The sequence below is a fragment of the Mandrillus leucophaeus genome, unplaced genomic scaffold (genome assembly GCF_000951045.1).
Source record: "Mandrillus leucophaeus isolate KB7577 unplaced genomic scaffold, Mleu.le_1.0 Scaffold298, whole genome shotgun sequence".
NCBI lineage: Eukaryota > Metazoa > Chordata > Mammalia > Primates > Cercopithecidae > Mandrillus > Mandrillus leucophaeus.
Genome location: NW_012103120.1, coordinates 2,515,155 through 2,533,447, shown reverse-complemented (window position 1 = coordinate 2,533,447; position 18,293 = coordinate 2,515,155). Strand labels below are relative to the sequence as shown.

Here is an 18,293-nt window from a genome sequence, read left to right as displayed (position 1 = left end):
AATATTATCCCTTCATCTATTAATGGACACTTAGTTGTTTATATATTGACTACTGTGAATAAGGCTGTGATGTGGGAGTGCAGCTATCTCTTAAGATACTTATTTCACTTCCTTTGTGTATATACCCAGAGGAAGGATTGCTGGTTCATATGGTAGTTCTATTTTTAATGTTTTTGTTGGGGTCCACGTGTTTCCTAAACAAAGGAATGAACACACAAGACAACACCAGACAAGACAAACATGGCGGCTGCCTCGAATGGCGCGCTCTGCTTTATTTTATACAGTCCTTTGTGGAATGTTACCAAGTCACAAGACACATTGTTGTTTTTCTGACCTTTCCCTGACTTTCTGGATTTTCAAGATGTTTACACATAAACAAGCCACTAGGATCTGCTGTTAGCAGCTGGCTCCTTAGTCCTCCCTGTAAACAGGGAAGGAATGCCCTGCTTCGTTTGCGAGAGCAGGACTTATGGGGAACGCCCTGCTTCCTTTGCGAGAGCAGGACTTATCGGGAACACCCTGTTTGTGAGCACGTAGTCCTCTACGGTTTTGAGAAAGCTCTATACTGTTTTCCATAATGGCTATACTGATTTTCATTTCTACCAATAGTGTGCAAGAGTTCCTTCTTCTCCATAACCTTGCCAACACTTGTTATCTCTTGTCTTTTTGATAATTAGCCATCCTAACAGATGTGAGGCTACTATGACCATTATGTAGTTCTTCATAAGCCAGCTCTTTGCAGCTCAGTTAAATAGGACTGTAGGCTTTATAACTAGAAGGGACCTTGGAGCCCCTCAATTTAAGGTTTGGGAAGCCAAGAGATGAATGCTGCATCTGTGTAATGCAGGTAATAAATAAAATAAAATAAAATAAAATGAAATAAAATAAAATAAAAAGAAGAGCTGACCTATGCTAGATTACAAACACTGAAAGTAAAGGAGCAGACAAGGTCTAGAACTTGAGTCTCCTGATTGTCAGTCCAGTTCTCCCTACAACATTCTTTCCCATTTGTAAAATGAGTATGTTGATAATGTTTATTGCCTGGGACACTCATTCCATCCTCCCTGCTCAGATAATTTGTCATTGTTTGGATATTAGCTGAAGCATCACTCCCTCAGAGGAGACTTTTCTGCTCTTCTGTCTTGCCCAACTAGTTCAAATCCCTCCTGGATCTCCATGCTCTTTCATAGTGTTTATCATAATTGCACTTTTCTATTTCATATGGCAGTAGTTGTTAACCTAGTTACACCGTCAGGATGTAAACTTCATGAGGTCAGGGACTGGCTCTGGTTTAGCTCTCTGTAACTTTCCTGGCTTTTAGCACAATGTCAAGCACATAGTGGGCCCTCAGTGATTACTGGACCTGTGAGAGAATGAATGGATAAAGAGACCTTGCAAGCTATAAAGAAAATTCAGATTATTAAAGTTGTTAATACTATTACTGCAGTAGTTAGCACTCATACTCAAGACAAGACAGCACTTTTACTAAGCCTGGTGTCTTTGACTTCTCATCAATGTTTGCTCCTCTTTTCTTTCAGCTTCTGTCCTTCACTTGCTACCTACTTGCCACTCACTCTGCTCCCCTCCCCCTGCCCCAAGTCTGTCCAACTGGGAAAGGATCTTATCCTCCATGACAATTACTTCATCCACTTGACAGTCTTAGTTCCTTGGCTAACCATCCACAAGAAAATCTACAGGCAAACCACTTCACAGGGCTGGAGTGATGATTAAATGGAGAAATGACGTAAAGCTTCACACAGGGTTTAGAATAATCCTCTTACCCTCTTTTCCCCAAGGGAAGAATCGTATTTAAATCTAGCAACTGTTAGCTTGTTGGAATAGAGAATGTTTGGAAATGGAGCAATAAGAATAAATCTCTTAACAGAAAACTTTCAGGCCAGGAGTTAGGGTAGTGGTTAGATGGAATAGAACAATTTGGGGGGCAACGGGGGCCAATTAATGACCTCTCAGGTCCCACTGTGTGGGTTTCACCAATTCTGTTCTTGCCTGAGGCAATTTGGAGGAGAGTGGCACTATATGAGAGATTCTCCTGTGCAGCAACCTCTTCTAGAAGACCACAGAGCCCAGTTAAAAATAATATAACAAATAATGATTTTGTGTGGGTGTGTGTTGCTTTTTTCCTTTTTTTTTTCCTTAAAGGGGTGAGGGCATGGAAAATATACATCAGACCAATGAAACAAAATGTCAAAAACACAAAAAAACAGAAAATGGAAAAATGTATTTACAAGTAGTACGTTACTATGATGAGAAAGCACAAAGAAGCCTGCTGCTGTAATACATGCATTGGCTCAAGAAGAAACTACTAAACACCATGTGAGCGAGAAGCCTATACTTATGGCACTGCGCTCCAGCCTGGACTGGCCCCACGACCTACACTGTATCAGACATACCATTTTCAGCTCCTGTTCACGCTCCCTCATAACGTTTTTTTTTTAAAAAAACATGCTATCCTTAATGAATTCATCTATTCCCATATGTGTCGACATGCCAGCAAATTTCCAAGTCCACATCTGGAGTTTGTAAGCTCTAAAATTGTGCTCCAGTAACTTTTCTTCGCTCAGATGTCCAGCTGGTATCTCAGATTTAAAAAAACATAACTCATTATCTTTCTCCAAGGCTGCTCTTTCTCCTATGTTGCCTATTTCTGCATTGGTTTCACTCTCTACCAGCTGTCTAAGCTAGCAACTCTGGAGCCATCTCAATGATTCCTTCACTCTCATTCTCACATTCAGAATTGATAGGACTTGGTGATTATCGCAGATCTTGTGGGTGTCTCCCCTGTAAACTCTTAGCATTCACTTCTCCTCTGCATTCAAAGCATTTCTGCACTCAAAGCATTTCTACTGCAAGCATCAGAAACTCTTTGCCTGGGAGATTTCTCTGGCTGCTGGTACTAACTCTGTGCACTTACGGGGCAGGTGAGAATTGTAGAGAGTTAAGTCCCTGGAATCAGTTCTCACTCAAGGACTGATGGAAGTTGATGGATATAGATTGGGTAGGGCAACTCTGAAGCATGCTCTATGCTGTCTCCCAGAGGCCTCCAGTGAGTCTGAGCCCCAATTGCCCACAGTAATAGTCTACTAATTAATGTATCTGAAACAGTTTCCATCCCTTTTCCATCTCCAACTGGTGCTTCCTTGCATCATTTATCAAATAAACTCCTTACATTCAAATCCTTGTTTCTGGGTCTGCTTCTAGGAGAATCTAACTAAAGCAATGGCCAGTTAGACACTGGAATAAAGAGAGGAGTTGAGAAGGGCTACAAAATCTTTCATATGGATGATAGGCGTTTTAGAGGTATCATTAATCATAATGAAAAACATATGTATTTTATATTAAGATGTTAGATAATTGAAACTGAGATAACCATTAGACATATTCAGTAGACTGTTGAAAATATACAGTTGAGGCCAGGTGCGGTGGCTCACATCTGTAATCCTAGCACATTGGGAGGACAAGGTGAAAGGATTGCTTGAGCTCAGGAGTTCAAGACCAACCTGGGTAACATAGTGAGACCTTGTCTCTACCAAAATAAATTTTAAAATTCGCTGGGTATGGGGTATGCACTTGTAGTCCCAGCTACATGGGAGGCTGAGTCAGGAGGACTACTTGAGCCCAGGAAGTTGATGCTGCAGGGAGCTGAGATCATTCCACTGCACTCCTGATTGGGCAACAGAGTGAAACCCTGTCACACACACACATTTAAAAAAAAAAAAAAAAAAAAAGAGAAAAAGAAAAAAAAAAGAAGAAGAAGAAAAGAAAAACAGAGAAAATATGCAATCGGAGATCAGGAGAGAAGACTGAAGATAAGGGCTAGGTGCAGTGCCTTGTGCCTGTAATTCCAGCACTTTGGGAAACTGAGGCAACAAAATGAGACCCTGTTTCTACAAAAAAAAAAAAAAAATTCTAAAAAGACTGGAGATAAGGATTTAGAAGTTATGTATTAGTGTATGTAGGCAGGTGCTAAAGCCATGGAAATGGATAAGGTGGCCAAAATGCAAATGTATGGTGAAAAGACCAGAAAATTAAGGAGTTAAGGATAGGTTTTTTTGAGATGGAGTCTTGCTCTATTGCCCAGGCTGGAGTGTAGTGGCGCAATCTTGGCTCACTGAAGCCTCTGCCTCCCAGATTCCAGCAATTCTCCTGCCTCAGCCTTCTGGGTAGCTGGGATTACAGGCACATGCCACCACACCCTGCTAATTTTTGTATTTTTAGTAGAGATGGGGTTTTGCCATGTTGGCCAAACTGGTCTCGAACTCCTGACCTCAGGTGATTTTCAATCATGACATTGAAAAATTGGTAATGACTTACATATCTAATAATAAAATATAGTTAAATGGGTATGTCCCAAAATACTTAGTAGTCATTAGTGTTTTGTTTCTCTATTACTACTATTAATAGACGCAAAGACTAAATATCAATAAAGGCCAAAACGAGCGAAGAAAGTGGCAGCCTTTTATTTGCAAATATGCATACACTCTCGGGCGAGGTTCTCTGGTCCTCAGCTGTGGGGGGCCAGGGAAGTCGCACCGACACTCTCAGGTGAGGTTCTCTGGTCCACAAATGCGGGGGCTGAAGAAGTCATGCTGGCTCCTGCCAGTGGCAGAATTTTATGCATTGGTACTGGAAGGGGGAGGGCAGTGGGCGGGATAAGGGCGTGATAGGGGCGTCTCCATAGGCGTGGCTGGGTAAGTTTCGAACTCTTCGGATTGACGTCATCTGGCGCATGCTCGGTTGATCTGCATCTTCCCGGAGCGGGCTGCATTTTCCCGTGCACGGGAATGTTGGTGAGGAAGAACCCGGAAGCAACATGGATTGTGCCTTCTTGTTCACCTTCCTCCATCTTGTCCTTTCTCCCTCACCCAAACAATTAGAACTAATGTTGTAGGCCAATATGAACGTGGAAAGTTGCTCGTGAGAGTTTTAAGTGAAAAAAATCAAGTTAGCAAAATAAGTATGTTTCAATTTCTGGTTATATTCCTTAGCTGGAATACAAACACTGCAAGTGTGGGCTGTCCATTGTTGACATCTCCCCCTCCACCCCCAGCGTGTTTGCATTGATTTATATGCATTGTGGCTTTTGTTCTAGCTGAGAGGAGAAGAGGTATAATTGGTAGAAGAGATGAGGAGGAATGTGGAGGAACATGGGGAGTGCAGTAACGAATCTATTTCCTGCCTCAATTCTCATACTAGGTTGAGCTCCTAGGCTTTGTGAATGACAGCTGGAAGGGATGGAAATGTTTCATTTTTAAAAAATAAAAATATGATATTGTAATTTTGGACAAGGGAGTAGGGGACAAAGCCCCAGAAAGTTCAGGAAAGAACTGTGAGATTTGGTGCATATGGTACAATAACTCCTAGACCAGATGTCAAAAACTGCCATGAAGCTGGAGAGGAGACAATTCTCCCCATCTGTGTGGTAGAGGCTACTCACTGTCCCCCAATATCTCTTCATCTCACCTTGCTTATTAATACAATTTTAGGTAGGCACTCAGGTGACAAGACTATGTTTTGCAGATCCCCTTGCAGCTAGGTGTGGCTTTGTTATCAGATGGAATGAGGGGATATGATTGTAGAAACTCCAGCAGCCATCTTGAATGAAGGATTCAAGGCAAGCTCTGATGATGGCAGAGTCACGAGATAAAAGGAGCCGGGGACCCTGTCACAGGACAGAGCTGCCAGCAATGCCATCTCTATAACAAACACTAAATATTACTCATATCTAAACCTGAACGTAGATAGGCAGTAATTTCTAACCAGTGTTTAGCCCAGCACAAGGCCTGGGTGGTAGACTTTCAATAAATGTAGAATTAAGTTTATTCACACTATTTCGAGTTATGGAAGGCAAGAATCAGACCTTAGACTTTCGTGCTCAATCTTGAAGACAGTGTTTTTCAACCCTTTCAACCGATTATCTCTCAAAACCTAAAATCTCATCCACCATCCCACTCTGTTTTACCGGGCAGATGTGTTTCTCAACCAAAGAAATAGAAGATAGTGTGTTTTCTACCTATTGTCAGTTAGCTAATTAGAGCAGGATGCTGGCGATGCCAAAATCTGTAGCCCCATCCCTTATATGGCACTTGAGGGGAGCGAGTATAAAGCAGTAGTTAAGACCAAAGGTTTTGGCCTTGGGGCTGCAGTTATCTCTCCTTTTCAAGACCTTGGGGTCAATGTTTAACCTCTCTGGGCCTCATCCAAGAAATGGAAATACTAGTAATACTCCATATGGTTGTCGCAAGGGTGAAATCTCTGTAGAAAGTGCCGAGGAATGCCTAGCACAACCAAGAGCTTGTCAAACTTGTCACGCTTTACTGTCTGTAGCGTGCATTAGGCAAACGATAGTTTTATTTGTTTATTTCATCTTCCAAGTATAAGAATACATTGTAGCTCGACATTTTGACACCGGCCCCTAAATCTTTCCCACCACCACCCCCGCTGCGACAAAGCACTACGCTCCTTACGACAGCGTACGACGCCTAGCCTGACAGGAACACCTCTTACGGTAGAACCGCGCGGGCCAATCGCGCGGCTCCCGGGCGAAAACGTAACTGCGCCTGTGCATGCGCAGGGCGGGGAGACCTTGGCGAGGCGGCGGAGGCGCCCAGCGGAGGTGAAAGCATTGGCGGAAGGGAAGATACAGCGGAAAAATGCAGAGCTGGAGTCGTGTGTACTGCTCCTTGGCCAAGGTGAGGGCCGAGTAGGTGGGGTCGTGCTGAGCCAGAGGCACGGAAGGTCCCGCTCAGTGGGTCCGGGACGCGGCCTAAGCCCGTTGGCCTGGTGGAGCCCAGGCGCCTGGCCCGCACCACCCCTGGCACCGCCTCTGCACCGGCTCAGCCCGGCCCTAGGCTCCGAGGTAGCAGCTTCTCCTGCGGCGGTAGCAGGCGAGGGACGGGCCTGGGCCCCAGGCTGTGGCGAGTCCTTTCAGGTTGTGTGACGGCCGGCGGTCACAGATGCCACACCCCCAAGCCTGGGCCGAGGGCCATCCCGGTCACACAGAGGCCTCTACCTTGGAGGAAGTGTAAGCCACCCACGTCCCGTATAGTCTGGCTCTTTATACCTTCTGCCTTTTTCTCATCCTAATTCTGACCCCTGAGTGGCCTCGTTTTATGCAGTGGGCAGGTAACCCTGGGGTCACTTCTTGAATGGTTCAGACCCAGTCAGCTCCAACAGAAAGCCCTCGGAATTCCTCTAAGGTCTTGTCAGTGTTGGCAGCTTTCAGCTGGTGTTCATTGCCATCTCTCAGGTCTTTCTGGATATTTAAATCTTTAATTGCAACAGGTTATCAGAACAACTTTCCTTTTTAACCTGCCTACCATACACACAATTAATACACCTACAAATTGTGTGTATGTGGCACCGTGGCCGGGTACTATATTGGTGGAGACCTCAAAAATAATATAGCGATCAAACCCCTTTGTTTCAGAGATGAGGAACCTGCGTTCCCAAAAGTTAATGTAACATTCTATAAGTCATGCTTTTAGGGAGCGGCGGAGGTGGGACTAAAACTCTAAGATTGACAATCGGCTGCTCTTTGGGTTTGCTGTCCTAACCTCAAGTGTTAAGAGTTGCCTTGGAGTAGTTTTGTCACTGCCGCCCATTTGCCTACTGTGATAGGAGCAGGGGCTGTTTGCTTTCTTTCTTTCTGCCTCATTGCCCTTAGGAAATGGTAGCCATCCATATATAGAGATTAGGGAGATGATGAGTTTTATCAAACTGTCATAGCTCCAGAACGTAAGTACACTACTTGGTGCATTTTCCTAAGTTACCTTGTCTAATTTGCTATTCCTAGTTGATGGCTCAGGAACATCTTCATAGATGGTTCTAAGTAAATATGGACTATATATACATGCTGGCTTAAAGTTAGGAAACAAAAATTACAGGTAAAAGGATTATCATGTATAGATTATTCAAGTATTTAAGTTAGAACTTTCAGAGCTTTATTCATTTATTTATTTTGAGACGGAGGCTCACTCTGACGTCCAGGCTAGAGTGCAATGGCGCGATCTCGGCTTACTGCATCCTCCGCCTCCCGGGTTCAAGCGATTCTCCTGCCTCGGCCTCCCGAGTAGCTGGGATTACAGGCGCCCACCTCTATACCTGGCAAATTCTCTTGTATTTTTAGTAGAGACGGGGCTTCACCATGTTGGCCAGGCTGGTCTGGAACTCCTGACCTCAGGTGATCCACCCACTTCAGCCTCCCGAAGTGTTGAGATTACAGGCGTGAGCCACCACGGCTGGCTCAGAGCTTTATGACATTAAAATGATCCCTGGCACTAATAGCCATGTTTTCTGAAAATTGAATAAAAATACCATTGAATACATTTTTAAAATTAAGTATGAGATGGTTTGTTGACTATTCATAATAAAAAGATGGGTGTGGCAAGCTGAGACTGAAAAGTTCAAATGATTAGTTATCGTCAAAGAGGGAAAGTTGATCTGTAACTTCTGTGTGGCAATGGAAGAAGATACACTAATAATCCTTGCTTGATACATTTGCCAAAAATTGTTCTGTTTTCATCAGCCTTAAGTAGTTCTATGTTTTGAATTCATATCTTACATAGTAGGAACATTTTCTTTTTCTAGAGGGGCCATTTCAATCGAATATCTCATGGCCTACAGGGACTTTCTGCAGTGCCTCTGAGAACTTACGCAGATCAGCCGAGTAAGTACTTAAGTAAAACATTTTTTTCATCACGTTAGTTGACAGTTCGTTTTTGTTTCTATGTAAAAGTAAGTGAATATTGGAATAACTTATGTTAAGTGTCTTATAGTTCATTTGTTTATGTATTTATTCGTTTGAATGTGTGTTGAGCTAGTGTGTTCCAGGCGGTGAACAAGGTAAAACCCTGCTCTTGTGAAACTTGTAATTTGGTGATAAAAGACAAACAATATATAAGTAACGGATAAATATTTTTGGGAAGTAACTGACAATTAAAGCAGGTGATAGGGAGAAAGATAATTTTAGATACAGTGTCAGGAAAGGCCTTTCTGAGGAGATGATGTCTGGGCAGGATCCTGAGTGAAGTGAAGGATTGAGGTTACTTCAGGCAGAGGGAAACAACACTGAGAAAGGTCTGAGGTGGAACTTAGCTTGTGAAGTTTAAGGAATAGCAAGAAGGCTGATGGGGCTGGAACAGAAACGCATAGAATGTAAAATCAGAGAGGTAGGCAGGAGACAGATCATGGAGTGCCTTATAAGCCAGGCCTAGTAGTTTGGATCGTACTCCAAGTATGATGGGAAACAAAGGTTTTGAGCAGGGCAGCAATTTCATATGTTTACATTTAAAAAGTTAATTTTGTCCATTGAGTGAGGTTGTGTTGGTTATTTTAATACTGTTTAGAATGATGAGATGACTTTCTTGACATCCTGAATGAAAGTTTTCATGGGTTTATCAAAAGCATGTTTTAAAGATTAGCAGGATGTACCTTAAAAGGAAGCTATGGATTATGGAATTTTCTCTGGTATACTTTTTTTTTATTTTTGAAGTTCCTGTAAAGGATATGCGTTTTATTTTTTTTAAATATTTAAAACAGAAAATCAATAGGATTATATTGAAGTACCAAGGATATTGATTATTTGAAATGAACTGTTTTGACATTTACTGAATTCACCCATATGGATTATAAGTAAAATCGAATGTCTTAAAGCTTCAATTATAGAAATCATTATCTGGGGGAACTGTGACTGTCAGTCTCCCTGCATTCTGTGAAGTAATTTAATCCTGTATCCTCAACTGTTATCCAGCCATTATCATTTTGGGTATTTTATTTCTAGAGGAAGGGGGAGGATTCTAGTCACCCATGACCAACAGTGAGTGAGTGATTTATCCTAGCTTTAAACAGTTCAAGAAATCCTTTTTAAAAAAAAGCTAATATGATGATGAGGGGAAAAGTTGGACCTCTTATACACTTTGTCTCTTTTTAAATGGGAATCTCATTTTCTCAACTCACATAACAGGAGAGATGTTAGATTTTCATTTCTAAAGGATGTTTTTTATACCTTTGGAATCAGTCAACAAAGATTATTCAGTGCCTTCTATTTGCCAGGCAGCTCCTGAGCCAGAACTTGGATTTTAGTGGAATGAGGCTGAGCGTTCCACGATCAGTTTGGGGATGCCTTGACATTGAGTAAATCATGAATCACTTAGTACCCATGTATGTAAAGTGTGTAAAAGCTTTGAGTAGATGCAGTAACAAACATTTTACACACATACTTGTATTTGTCTGAGGTATGTGCTTACTGTCTTTTCCCCAGGAATGCAGACTTCATCAGGGCAGGGACTGTGTGTGACTGACTGTTTTGTTTTGTACCTAAAGTGATACAGTAGGTAATCAGTACATATTTATTGAATGAATGAACCCTGGGCCAGGTCTGTTTTAGTTACTGCTCTATGGCAAAGCATCTGGTATGGTGTCTTGTACAAAGTAAGTATCCAGCTACAACAATAATAATATTAACTGATGCACTAAGGGCTTAACTCTGTCTTGGGCACAGATTTAACCCTCATGGCCTTTCTGCTACCTATGTGCTGCTGTTCTCCCCATTTTATAGATGGAAGAGTTAGGTTTTTCAACTAGGAAATGACAGAGCTGGGAGAATCCTTTTGACTTCAGAGCCTGCACTGTTAATGTTTTATTCAGTTTTCTTCCTTACATGAGTATTGATTGACTCTCCTGAGAAGTTCAAATCTTACTATGATACAGTCTCGGTTACAACATCTGAGAGATGTCTGAATAGCCTTATGAACCAGGTTCATCAGAATTTGCAAAGTTGTGTGTGTTGCTGTTGATGTGACCTTTTATTTCATGACAGCACTTAATCAAACTTGTAGCACTTATATCACTCATGTTCACTCATTCATTCATTCTTTTATTTATTATTTCGACAGATACTAATATCTACTATGTGTTAGTCACTGGGCTAACTACTGGAATACAGCAGTGAGCAAGACGGACAAGACCTAGCTTTTATAGAGCTTACAATTTAGTTGGGGGAGACAAACATCCAACACATAATTGTGACTGGGGTCCACAGACTAAGCATAGGGAGTAATGACATCTATATATATATGGATTGGGAATGGTCACATAATTCTTTCCTTAGGAATTATGTTGATAGCTGAAAAGGTTGAGAGTAACTCTGGTTACAGGTTGGACCTTTCACTGTAATTCTTTTTTTTTTTTTTTCCTGTTTAGACTATAAGAACTAGGGCTATGTCATTTATGTATACACACACACGACACAGCATGTGCAGGCACACCCCCCCAAGAGCTTAACGTAGTGTTTGTAATGTGAAATGCGTGCTGTTAGTGTTTATTTCTAGGTAGATGGAACAGATCGTACATAGGTAGATGAGCATAATTCTATGCATGTAGGCTAAGAGTAGTAATTCACTGTTACTGAGGCTTAAACTGCATGGTATTGGTGAGTAAACAGAACATGGTAGGAGATGAGGCTGGAGAAATAGTTACTGAAGGAATTTGGATGTTGTACTTAGGAACATGGGCTTTATCTAACAAGAGATTGGGGAACCAATAGAGCATAACAACAAAGAGAATAACATCTGAGTTGGGTTTTAGCTCTGTGGTAGCACTGTGTAGACTAAAATGGAGGATGTGAATGAGACTAGAGGCTGCCGGACTGAAGTTTGGAGGTGGATCTGAGAAGGGGAGTAACACTGAGTAACCAGTATGCACCTGGCACCTTCTTAGGATCTTAACATGCGCACTCTCTGAGGCTGCAGGTGTCATCCTTACTATTATCCCCATGTTATCAAAGCCCAGAGAGATTGAGTAATTGACCCAAGAACTTAGCCGGGGTAGAGTTTGGAACCCAGGTTTGTTTTACTTCAGATTATTTCTTTTTTTACTGTATTTCTTCTTTAGGGACCAGGAGGTTATGACCAGAAAGTGGAGTGTTGATTTCAGAGGCTGAACAGTTTTGGGTGATAACAAGTATAGAGTGTTCAGTATAGGAGGAAGTTACTGAAAAAGACTGGAGAATAAGGCCATTGACAATGTAAAAACAACTTCCCTTACCCCTCAACAAAATGTCAGCAAATAAACCTTACCAAGTAGCTCTTATATTCAGTACATTTGGTAATTAATGATTATTGCCTTATGACATCTCTTTTCCTGTTTGATTTTTCTTTTTAAAAATCTGGGTTTTTTTTTTTTTTTTTCTTTCTAAGACGACGTCTGGCTCTTGTCTCCTAGACTGGAGTGCAATGGCACAATCTTGGCTCACTATAACCTCCGCCTCCCAGGTTCAAGCAATTCTCCTGCCTCAGCCTCCCGAGTAGCTGGGATTACAGGCACCTGCCACCATGCCCGGCTAATTTTTGTATTTTTAGTAGAGATGGGGTTTCACCATGTTGGCCAGGCCGGTCTTGAAGTCCTGACCTCAGGTGATCTACTCGCCTTGGCCTCCCAAAATACTGGTATTACAGGTGTGAGCCCCCACGCCCAGCCAAAAATCTGGTTTTATCTTCATTTTGACATGTACCTCTTTTTCCTCACTGTATTGTAAGGTTATTGAAGGTACTGATGAGTCATAACTATTTGATTTTGTTCTGATAGTAAAGCATATTCTTGTCATTTTAGTTGAAGTTCTTGATTGTCCAGGAGATTATGGGATCATCTGAGTGTTTTGGCAGGCGATAGAACATAATGGTACATGGGAGCATACATGTCAGAATCTAGAGGACCTTGTTTGAATCCTGGCTAGATTACTTACTAGTTGTGTAGCCTTATGCAAGTTATTTAGTTGTTTTCAACCTTTTCTTCCTCTGTTAATGGTAGTAATAACTATGTCATAGAAATGTAATGAGGCTTACATAAGACAGTACACGTGACTGGCTCACTAACTGGCACATTGTAAACTACCCAAGTGTTAGGTATTGTAGACTGACTTTTTTTTTGAAACAGCGTCTCACTCTGTCGTGCAAGCTGGAGTGCAATGGTGCGATCTTGGTTCACTGCAACTTCTGCCTCGCAGGTTCGGGAGATTCTCATGCGTCAGCCTCCTGAGTAGCTGGGACTACAGGCATGCACCACTATGCCCAGCTAATTTTTGTATTTTTAGTAGAGATAGGGTTTCACCATGTTGGCCTGCCTTGTCTTGAAGTCCTGACCTCAAGTGATCCACCCACATTGGCCTCCCAGAGTGCTGGGATTACACAGACTGACTTCTTGAGATACATCTTATAATTATATTGATGATTAAAATTGATTTGTAACACAACACCTTTATTTCAGTGGTAGCCTGGATAATGTGGTGCCTTATTTTCCTTGTAATGATCTAATATGTAACACTTGGAGAATTTGTAGAGTACTTTTCTTGCCTTTTTTCTTTGAGTTAATTTTAATAACATTAATTGCCTTGTTCAAGTCAGTCACTTCTTATTGTACTCCAGTATTTTTAAAGTATCAACCTGATACTTTAAACCTGATAGGAGCACACATTTCAGAATCTAAAGGACCATGTTTGAATCAGCTGATACTTCACTGACACTTGAAACACAGATTGCTATTCAGCTGTCATTTGCCATTTTTCCATCAGGCTTGCCTTAAATAAATGTATTTCATTTAACTACTTTTCTGTATCCTTTTTTTTTTTTTTTCTGAGATAGAGTTTCGCTCTTGTTACCCAGGCTGGAGTAGTGCAGTGACACGGTTTTGGTTCACTGCAACATCCACCTCCCGGGTTCAAGTGATTCTCCTGCCTCAGCCTCCCGAGTAGCTGATTACAGGCTCTCACAACCACGCCTGGCTAATATTTTGTATTTTTGGTAGAGATGGGGTTTCGCCATGTGAGGCTGGTCTCAAACTCCTGACCTCAGGTGACCACCTGCCTCGGCCTTCCAAAGTGCTGGGATTACAGGCATGAGCTACCATGCTGGCCTGTATTCTGATTTTTTAACTTTATGTATGGGACCTAACCTGTAAAATTCTTCTTGACAAGGAGAGGGTGAGTCAGAATCATTTGTTGTCAGCTTTCATTTGTATGCATCCTTTGGTACAGGTGAGAGTTAGATTATTTTTCTGACATTTTATTATGAAAAATTACAAACATTTAGAAAATTGTAAGAATTTTACATTGAACACCCATAATTTTCTTCCATTAACATTTTCTGTGCTTACAGTACCACATATGTGCTCATCAGTTTATCCATCAGTCCATCTTATTTTTTGATACATTTCAAAGTATATTGTAGATGTGTGTATACTTCCCCTAAATACTGGTTTGTTTTTGAAAGTTTGTTCCTGGCTTATACCCTCCTGTATTCTCAGTTGACAGATCTTTACATAAAGAGTCTGCTTTTTTCTCATTTTTGTGCATCTTAGCACTTTAGTGGTATTGTGATGGAATATTACATCTAGTATCTATAGTGAGAGAGGAACTCTTGAATTTTTGGTATTTTCTGAAGTTTAAAAAAAAAAAAATAACCGCTAAGATTACGTAGTGAATAGGGAAATGAAACCCAAGGGTTTTGGCTATTATCTTTTATCTCTTGTTTACTTCTCCTGACCTTACTAAAACAGTTCTTTTCCAAACCAAATTTATTTTTCATTTTAGTACCATGGACCTACTATAAGAATTGTTACATATCCGTGATTAAAGATACATGCTCAAAAATACATATACTCAAAATTTAAAATATTTAATTTAGTTTTATTGTCATTAAAAGGGTTTTTGGAGAATCATAGCAATAATATGTTATAAATATATATGCTCATGTAAGAATGAGAAAAGAATATAAAATATGGCAAAAATTGAATTTTATAAAAACTTTCCTAGAGGAAAGATTGGGAGGTTCTATAAACAGTTTTCTCTGGGTTGTATGGCAATGTGGATGGGTTTTTTTTTTTTTTGATTTAGTGTATTTAAATTTATTCAGTAAACTTGTATTTTTAATCAGAAAAGACATTAAAAATTCAGCAAAGAAACCTGTTTTGTAGCTTGTATTTACATTACTCTGAAATTAAAAATTAGAACCCATTTGAGGGATGTTGTGTAGATTATCACTTGGTTCAAGATTTGAAAATAAAAATACATTTTATTAGATACTTAATTCTGAACCTGAGTCTGAACCACGCAGGGTGGCTAAAAAGCACAGATGGATCAGTAAAAATTGAAGCAATTTTTCATATATTGAAATGACTGTACGTATTTTTCATGTATTATCTCAGTTATCATCTGCTATAACCAAAGAAAATCTCGTACTTTCATTTATTCAGCAGGAGGGATTCTTAGATTTTTGTGGATAATTGGGCTGAATAACTTAGTTATCCACCAACACAGAGGTTCTATGATTCTATTCAGGCCAGCAAAGGTTTTTGAATGATATTACTCTAGGGGTGTGTGTTTTTGGGGAGAGGTGGTGATGCAAATTAGAATAGTATTCTTTGTAGGTCAGAATATACCTACTATGTATAGAATACTTACTATGTGTGCTAGAGGTACTATGCTAAATTATTACATGCATTATTTTATTCTATGAAGTAGATTTTTTTGTGGTCTTTCTTTTGCCAGGTATGGAAACAAAGATGAGGCAGGTTAAATTACTCACCTAAGGTCACTTAGGTAGTGATTATAAAGCTTGATTATTGCTCTCTGGGATTTTAGTTTATGATGGTTAAAACTGAGGAATGGAATAGTATTGAATAATGGAAAGACTACTGGAAGTAGAGTCAAAAAGCTTAGTTTGTCTCTGCAGTTCACTTGCCAGTTAACCTTAGACAAGTTAATTGACCTCTCTTGAACTTCTTGTTTCTTCTGTGAAATGTCTTATTTATGACATCTTTATCTTCCTCATAGGAAATTCTGAGACTCAAACATGATAATATATGTGAATATGTGTTACGAATTGCTAAATGCTAGACTAGTTGTGGTTGTCAGGACAGTGGAAGGGGAAGAAAAGGGAGACTGTTTCCTAACTCTTAAAAGTCATTGTTACTTTATTTGAAGTTGGATTGAGAAGAATGGGAGTAATTGAACTTATTTGCACATTAGTATTATGATTGTTACACTCCTAAGGATACTGATCAAAATTAATTTTCAATTTTTTATCTTTATTTGAAAAATAGCCACAGTAGTTAATTGAATATTCTGGTTAGCCTATTATCTTTAAAGTATACAAAAAATATCAATATGCAAGTTCAAAACATATTTGTTAAATATTACGTGGAAGCTGTTTTTTCCCTCATATTTCAGAAGGACCTGAAAAAGGTAATAGGTCTTAAATTTATTGGAAATATTAAAGCATTATATAAAATTATCTTATTTAATTCTAACATCAATCATTAAAGGCAGTGTTTTCATCCCCATATTACAGAAAGGTTAAGTCATTTGGTCAAGTTCACACAACTAATCGTTGGCAGTGCTGAGATTTGAAGCCCAGAATGTCAGAATTCCAAAGCTCAGGCTCTTTGCTTCATACATACTTGTCTTCCAGTATCACTAAATTCCTGTCAGTTATTAAATCAATAGAATTTAGGAAGGTCAGTGGATACAATGTTAGTATTACAGAACTCAGTTGTGTTTCTGCATGTTGTAATGAATAGAAAATAATAGAAAATGAAATTTAAGATAACAGAAAATGAAATTTGAATATTTACGCCATTTTTCAGTAGCATCAAAGAGCATCAAGTAGTAGTAATAAAATAGTGCAGAAACTATGTAGAAAATGCTGATTTGTACTCTAAGAGATTTAAGTATTGGGTTATTTGTTTGCTCTTCCAAAGAGCTCTTTTTGGTAACTATTAAGCAATTTACTATTTTATATCAATTTGCTTTTATTGTAGTTGATGCTGATGTAACAGTTATAGGTTCTGGTCCTGGAGGATATGTTGCTGCTATTAAAGCTGCCCAGTTAGGCTTCAAGGTAAGGTTTGAACTCCAACTAAGTATTGATTTATTTTGATTTGGGAAGGGTTGATCATGTGTATAAAGTACTTTGCAGGCAAAAACATGGTAAATACTTTCTTAACTCTATAAATAACTTGTAAGCCTGAGACTAATAAAGATTAGGTTCATTTGGTTATAGTATTCTCTTGGAATGGAAAGTGAAATCTATTAGTTTTCTTCTCTTCCCAGTACTTTTCATTTTGACTTCTAATCACACTTTGGAAGATACAGTGATGGAACTAAAAGCGTATATTTGGTAATGTTAAGCACACAAAAATATCTTTTAGAATAATTCACTTTTGGGTTAGCCCAAAAGAGTTTATTATTATTCAAATGGTAAATTATAAAGGACTACATATTTTAGTCTCTGTGAAAACACAGCTCAAATAGCTTGTTTTGTAGACAAATTAAGACATATATTTGGAATTTTAGTGATCTGAAACATTGGGGTTATGTGCAGTTAAATAATATTTTCTTTGGTTGTAGACAGTCTGCGTTGAGAAAAATGAAACACTTGGTGGAACGTGCTTGAATGTTGGTTGTATTCCTTCTAAGGTGAGCATATGTTTTGTACAGCGCAGAGATTGTTTTTGGCTAGCAACCAACTAGAAGGATGGATTGAGACTAGATTAGACAAATACACTTGTTAAAAAACAATCCAAGTTGTGGCACATTTCACACAGAGAAAAAAAAGAATGATAAAAAACACACTTCTCTTTTGTAAAACTTAAAGAGTGCTGTCACTATTCTGCCGCTCATTCCTGAAATAGCTTCCTTGTCTCAGAATGCCTAGCTTTCCATTCAGACAGACTCTGATGTTCTAGTTTTTTCTCTTTATCTTTCCTTTACCAATGTAACAGATAATAGATAGTAAGTAAATTGTTCTTTTAGGTCCTTTATGTATGTAAACATGACTGCCTTTTTCACCTGCCACCCTGAAGTGTGTACTTATGCCTTTACTTTTAAAGAAAGTAAAAGTCTTTTTCATTCTTGTTTGTTGAATGTTTTTCACATCATTATTGTCTGTCTTTGATTAGTAAGAGAAACTGAATGGGTGTAGTCCCATATACTATTCCATGTAGAGAATGCCATGTCTTTTTTTTTAACTTCTTTTAAAATTTTTATTGTAAAGTGACAGATTACAATTGTATATATTTATGACATACAAAGTGGTGTTATGATTTATGACTATAATGTGGAATAATTTAGTCAAGCTAATTAACATATTCATTACCTACCATTTTTGTGGTGAGAACATTTGAAAGAGAATATCGGCCGGGCGCAGTGGCTCACGCCTGTAATCCCAGCACTTTGGGAGGCCGAGGCGGGCAGATCACCTGAGGTCAGGAGTTCAAGACCA

General features: G+C 39.6%; 1 protein-coding gene across 3 annotated transcripts in view; it reads left to right on the top strand.

Annotated features, from left to right (window-relative positions):
* DLD (dihydrolipoamide dehydrogenase) overlaps positions 1-18,293 on the top strand; it is a 45,051-nt gene that overhangs the window by 15,274 nt on the left and 11,484 nt on the right. The window contains exons 2-5 of one of the 3 annotated variants that reach the window (XM_011986363.1): positions 6,394-6,710; positions 8,608-8,686; positions 16,831-16,910; positions 17,420-17,488. In XM_011986363.1, coding sequence (XP_011841753.1) covers positions 6,672-6,710; positions 8,608-8,686; positions 16,831-16,910; positions 17,420-17,488 — 267 coding nt within the window. In that variant the 5' untranslated portion in view covers positions 6,394-6,671. Of the gene's footprint in view, positions 1-6,393; positions 6,711-8,607; positions 8,687-16,830; positions 16,911-17,419; positions 17,489-18,293 lie in introns of those variants that run through there. The other 2 variants (XM_011986364.1, XM_011986365.1) reach the window with 2 other exon arrangements.